Raw genomic sequence first — 6,771 nt, 5'->3', positions numbered from 1 at the left:
ACCATGTTAAGCAAAGATGGGTACTATTCAAATCCCATCCATGGCAGGTAAACATTTGTACTAGATTTAGTACTTTGATTTAAAGGTCAATAGTATATGCTTGGTATACTTACATTGTAGTTTAATTCACTCATGATTGAATAGTTGTAAATACACTTTGGTTTCTGAAAATACTGCCAACTATATTACAAGTATTTAAATTGACTTTGTTTTACTTAATTTCTGGTTTCTCTTAGGAGCAAATTGGGATATGAGGACCGCTATGCAGATGTATACGGTGCTGCGAGGGCCGACTTCCTTCCATCTCTCAGGACAAATTAGACCTGTCCCCTCAAACCCTGGTACTTCAGTCAAGCCTCCTGTTGCACCAAAACCTAATCTGGATCTGAAGCCCAATCCAGACAGACACAAAGGTGAAGGTCGACATGGCGGTTCCAAGTTGGCTCCTCTTCCACCTCCTAGAGCTAGGAAAGTTGGTGCACTTCCAAAATTATATCATGATGGCCAAGTAGCGCCATCATCACATCCATTACCACCTGTGGGACCAGATGTTATCCCTTTAGCAAATGTACTGGTAGAGTCATTAAATCAGAAAGGGATGAATTCTACAAGAGGTAGTTTACCCCCTATACAGAAACCTTGTGGCATGCTCACACAAACTCATAATTCTTGTCCAGGATCTGATTATTGTTCTCCTTGTGTTTCCCCACCAACAGCTTCTGTGCCTAATATAAATAGGGGCTCATTGAAATCTCAGAGTGGCAATGCCAAGAATGCACTTTTGATTGAAAAAGTCCGGGGTACTTCTGCCAACTTAATAGACAGTCAGAATGGCGCTGTATATGACAGCACTACGCGAGCTTCCTTTTCATCTCATGATGCCATCTCTTCTCTCTCACAAATTACTATAAATAGTAGCTGTATAATAAGTGTGAATAATCCTAATAATAACCCTAATAAAAATAATAATATCTATATAGATGACTACTCTCCATCATCTTTGAACAACTCAGGGACTCTACCCATCTCAATTCAAACAACGAATTACAGTACATGTACTTCGTCATATTCATCACCTCCCCTAAATGTGCAGGCAGCTTCCAAAGACTCGTCGCCATACTCATTAACAGCTGTGCCTTCCACTGGTCCATCAGGTGTCATTATTTATTCAAGCAACAATGATGTAGCATCTTTAAAGGACACTAAATTGCCTGTAAATACGAGCTTAGGAGTATCAAGGGAATACCTCAACAGTGTTAGTGACAGAGATACTAATTGTACTTGTGATTGTCGTCGGGAAGTAGTAGTAAATAGTAGCAAAGGAACAGCTAATGCTGAACAAGATGTCAAAAGCGTTGTCAAATCAGGAGACAGTGTTGATCGTGCAGTGCGCCCAGAAATGTCTCAGCTTTCTGCATCTAACACAGGACCCTCTCTCTCGGCACCATGTTCTCCTGCCAAACCTCTTCTACGTAAAACAGATGCTGTTGACCTGGAGGAGTATGACTACTGTAAGTATTTTTACAAAGCTGGTTCTCTCTTTTGGATGTTTCAGAGGTTTTCAGTTTTCTTTGGCAACAGCAGCTAAGGACTTTAAATTTTTCTGTGGCAGCAGTAGTACATACTTTAGAGTTTTCTGTGGCAGCATCAGCTCAGTACTTAGCTTTATAATTTACTGATAAGATAAGTTTTGTGTTGGATGCCACTCTGTTGTAAATTTTTTCAGAAAGATTTATTTTTTATTTAAATTTCAGATTGTTCATGTTCATGAAGGTTATGAATAATGGTTGTTATTTATGCTGTATCTGATTTGTTTGGATGCTGGAAAAAGTGGTTAGTTCCGACACGTTATACAAACCTCGGTCCTTTACATAAGGAATTACTATTCAGTGCCAGCTGGACCGGTCGTAAGATTTACTAACAAGGTAGTTCGGTAGTAACTGCTTGTCCGATGGCCGGAAGTCCTGCCCGACTGGAGGTAAACATATCACTTTGCTTTCGACCGCTGTCGGGTGAAGAGATGTGCTCGCCTTTCTGCCTGCCTCTGTCGTGAGATTATTAAAGCTCTGGATTACTTCTCAACCTTTTTCTCTTAGAATTCTAGTGTGAAAGTCATTGTAAGTACTCTGTTTATTATTTTTGGTTTTGTTATTGTAGTATTGCATCGCTGAACAACATGCAGTCCCACAAGTGGAGAAGCCCCCTCGCCCCCCATCCAACCGGAGAGTGTGCCCTGGAGTGGGAGGCCGTAAGTGTGGGGCTTTTAGGTCCAGCGTTGCTGTGGACCCTCATCCCATATGTATTAGGTGCTGAAGGTGTGAATGCTCTTGGTCCTCTGGTGACCGACACGTCTTCTTTTCTCCCTCCTAGTCAACTCCCGCATATGGCTCTCTCCCCTTCGGGAGATGTCCCGCTCTCCCACTTCGCTTGATTTGTTGAGTGCAGAGGAAGGAGGGTGACACCCCGACCTGAAGTTGTGCGTGGGGTCTTCTGTCCACTCAGGGTGGGATCTTTACCCCTCTGAGCAAACAGGATCCCCCCCCCCTTTGACTCGACTGTTGCTTCCTCAGATGGGTCTGTCTTGGTGGGTGGAGATCTTCAGCAGGTGTGGTGATCTCTAAGTTTTCCGGGCACTCCGAGTCTTCAGGGACTGATTCATCATCTGACTGCAGCCCCGGTCACTCACGGGGTGGAGATGAGGACAACTATGACCGTTTCGACACCAGGTTATGCTGCTCCACCGCACCTGGTGTACACCCAGCACGTGACTATGGTCACCCCTTTGGCCGCGGTACAAGCTCTGATGCCGTATGTGCCGTATGTGCCCCGGAGGGAAAGGGTTTCACCTCCACCTGGTTTTGCTGTCCTCGCCCCGCCCCCTGACTTCGAGTGCCCGAAGAGTTCTCCCTTGGATTGTCCTCCTGTAGCTGTCGCCGTACCTGCTGCCTCTGTTCCTGCCCATGGAAGTGCTGCCACTCCCGCAGGTCCCTCTGGACAGGTGGAGTTGGGCCATGTTGCCACCACAACTGCCCCAGTTCCATCCTGGATGGAGGACCTGTCTGCCATCCTAAGGAAGCTGGCAAAGAAGTAGTCCAGGAAGAAGAGGAAGGTGTCATCATCTTTTTTGCCTTCATCTTCGTCGTCATCTTCTGCCGTATGTAGAATGGTACCAACAGGTAGTTCATTCCCTGTGTCTTCACAGGTGGCGGGTTATCCACCATCTCTTGCAAGCGAAAGGCTTTTCTCGCCAAGCAGCAACAGAGATGGCTGGATACCTCAGACAATCCTCTTCAGCAGTATACCAGGGAAAGTCGTCCGTCTTCTGTGGTTGATGTCTCAGACGGGGTCTCTCTCCGCTCAGAGCTACTCTTCAGCAGGTACTGGATTTCCTCATCTTTCTTCGCCGAGAGAAGCTCCTCTCTGTCTCTGCAGTCAAAGGATACAGAGCCGCCCGGGCCCTAGTCCTTAAGCTGCGAGGAGTCGATATTTCCTCCTCTTTGGAAATATCTTTCCTAATGAGGAGCTTTGAGAGGTCTCGCCCACCCAGGGAACTCAGGCCCCAGGGGTGGGATGTGACTCTTGTCTTAAGGAGTTTGACTTGTAGACCTACTTGCCTCTACAAGAGTCGTCTGACAGGGATCTGACCCTCAAGACCGTCTTTCTGCTGGCCCTGCCATCGGCGAAGAGAGTAGGAGAACTTCACGGTCTTTCCTTCCATGTTAAACACTCGAGGGGATGGGGATCGGTTATGCTCGATTTCGTCCCAGATTTCGTAGCGAAGACCCAGAACCTTTCGGTCCCTGATGCCAGGTTCGAGTCCTTCATGATCCTCTCCCTAGAAGACTTCACTGATAATAATGCGGATGAGATGCTGCTTTGTCCTGTGAGGGTGCTACAGAGCGCTACCAGAAGAGAACTCGACACCTCAGGCCTGAGTGTTGATGCCTCTTTATTACCATTGCGGGTGACCAAGAAAGAAGTGTCCAAGAACACTGTTTCTTTCTGGCTTGGTGAGGTAATCAGGAAAGCGTATGACTCAGACAGAAGTGCTGACACCAGTACCTTTCGTCCGAGAGCCCACAAAGTCAGAGGCATTGGTCCAACCCTTGCAATCTGCAAGAACTTTTCCATTGCACAGGTGCTGAAGGCAGGGGTGTGGTCCAACCAGACCACCTTCGTCTCCTTCTACCTTGGGGATATTGCCCACTGGTCCTTGGACACTTTTTCCTTGGTGGTGGCTGCTCAACAAGTTTTGTAGCTTACCCAGCTCCTTTACAGGACAAGGTAGCATCTCGTCCTTGTGAGACTGCATGAATGGAGAGTGAATGAGAGTGTGACTGGCTCCTCTTCCTCCTCTTTTCTTCCCTCTCCCTGCGGGCAGAGGGTAGCGGTCGTCACAACGCTGGACAGGACGACAATGCAGGTAAGCTACGTAACTGAGCTCCATTCTATCCCTTTCATTAGGGATAGAAGCATTTATCCATCCCTTCCCTAGCAAGGGGGGAAGCAGACACCATTAATAAACAAATCCAATACAGTTACCATCCGAGTTACGACCTAGATCCGTTCCGACCAACAGGTCGTATGTCAGAATGGTCGTTAGTCGAAAATACCAGCCAAAATGGCCGACACGTGGATTATAAGTACTCGGTTAAAGTGGAAGATTATACTGTACTCGAGGACATACGATATGAATGTGTTGCATTTTTAAGTAATTTTTTCTGTTGAATAATATTATTGTGTATATACAAGCTGTTTATTTATCATTTTTATGCCTTTTAGTTTCACTTTTATAATTTTATCATACTTTTCTGTTGAATAATATTACTGTACATATGTATATACAAGCTGTTTATTTATAATTTTTATGCCTTTTAGTTTCACTTTTATCATAGTTTTTCTGTTGAATAATATTACTGTTGTACTATACGTACAAGCTGTTTATGTATTTATCATTTTTATGCCTTTTAGTTTCACTTTTATCATTTTATCATAGAGATATTTTTAATATTATACTGTAGGTGCAATGTATTTAGCTTTTTTTTCAGTTGCTTAGTTGATATATTACGTACATACATCTTAATATAATATGGTTTTAGAAATAAAATATTTATTACTGCAGTTGAATTTATTATACAAAAATACAAATGAAGATCAAAATACGAAAATAGAAAAGTTACAGTTCAAAAATAGAACATACAGCTGTAGTACAAAATAGAAAATACATATGCATGTAAAAAAATAAGCAAAACAACACTCAAAATTAATGTTCACTGGTGCTTGGTTCGACGTCATCAACACTTTCTTCATACGCACGGTCGAAAGAAAGATCAGCTGTTAAGTCAGGCGAGGCAGGGGATGGGGAAGGGGTGGTTACTGCGCTGGCCGATGTAGGGGAGGGGGTGGCTTCGATGCTTGATGAGGCGGGCTTTTGTGTTCGTTTGACAAACATGCTAAGTGTCATTTGGATCTTCTGCTTTTTCTTTTCATCATAGATTTCTTTGTATGGCCTCATTACTTCTTGCATAGATCTCTCTATCCGGGCAAACCGTTCAACATTCGGATCCATTCCTTCCAATTTATGCAGCATTGTATTAAGCATTTGTATGGCTTCCGATAATCCCTTTACAGTAAACTTTCGTTCATGCTCCTCCTCTTCTACAACTTCCTTTTCTTCCTCTCTTCTTTCTTCTTCAGCTTTCCTTTCTTCTTCTATTGCTAACAGTTCTTCATTTGTTAATTCCTCAGGTTCTTCACTTATCAGTTCTTCAATTTCTTCTTCATCACATCCTAACTCAAGTTGCTTTGCCAAGCTAACAATTTTTCCTCGGACGTTGCTTAATTCCTCTTCGTTATCGAAGCCAACAAAATCTCTGAGGAAGCGTTTGCAGCAGTGTTTCCAAATACCACTCATACATTTTTCTGTCACTAAATCCCAAGCTTTAGCGACATGCTTGATACAATGGTAAATGTTGTACGATTTCCAATAATCGCGCAAAGTCAGCTCAGGGTTTTCATCCATAGCTTCGATGGCTTGGTCAAAGGGAATTCTTACGTAGTGCGCCTTGAACGTCGAAATCGCACCCTGGTCCATGGGTTGGATTAGGGGGGTGGTATTAGGGGGAAGGAAGACAACGCGCACGTTAGGATGAAGATCATCCAAGTGCGTCGGGTGGCCAGGCGCATTGTCAAGCACTAATAAAATCTTAAACGGAATGCCCTTATCGCTACAATATTGACGTGCCTCGGGAACAAAACAGTTTAAAAACCAATCTTCAAACAGTGCTAGTGTCATCCAGGCCTTTCTGTTACTTCGGTAATAAATGGAAGGGCATGTTTGTTCACATTTTTCAGTGCTCGTGGGTTTTCTGAAAGCGCAATCAAAAAAGGTTTAAATTTATGTCCTGCGATGTTTCCACCGAACAATAGCGTGAATCTTTCTTTGATTGCCTTATGCCCTGGTGCACTCGCGAATTCTTTGCTTATGTACGTGCCTTTCGGCATCTTTTTCCAAAACAAGGCAGTTTCGTCCACATTAAAAATCTGTTCAGGCAAATATCCTTCTTTCACAATTAGTTTATCAAATTCTTCATCGAATGCCTTAGCAGCAGGCGCATCACTGCTAGCTGCCTCGCCTTTCGTCAGAACATGGTGCACTTGGTACCGATCTCGGAATCGACGAAACCACCCATCACTCGCTATAAACTCCAACGAAGCATATTCTTCACCTCCTTTCTCTTTTAACATTTTAAATAAACTTGTTGCCTTGCT

At 44.0% G+C, this 6,771-nt stretch overlaps 1 protein-coding gene across 1 annotated transcript in view; it reads left to right on the top strand.

Annotated features, from left to right (window-relative positions):
* Positions 1-236: 236 nt before the first annotated feature.
* The window catches only part of LOC135224420 (OTU domain-containing protein 7A-like), a gene marked incomplete at its 5' end in the record, with an annotated part of 176,158 nt that continues 169,623 nt past the window's right edge, over positions 237-6,771 (top strand). Inside the window, 1 exon segment of the mRNA XM_064263407.1 lies at positions 237-1,511. Within this exon segment, the coding sequence (XP_064119477.1) occupies positions 237-1,511 (1,275 nt within the window).

Source organism: Macrobrachium nipponense, chromosome 20 (assembly GCF_015104395.2).
Source record: "Macrobrachium nipponense isolate FS-2020 chromosome 20, ASM1510439v2, whole genome shotgun sequence".
NCBI classification, from domain to species: Eukaryota; Metazoa; Arthropoda; class Malacostraca; order Decapoda; family Palaemonidae; genus Macrobrachium; species Macrobrachium nipponense.
Note: the sequence above shows the minus strand (reverse complement) of the source record. Positions and strands in the feature narration are given on the sequence as shown.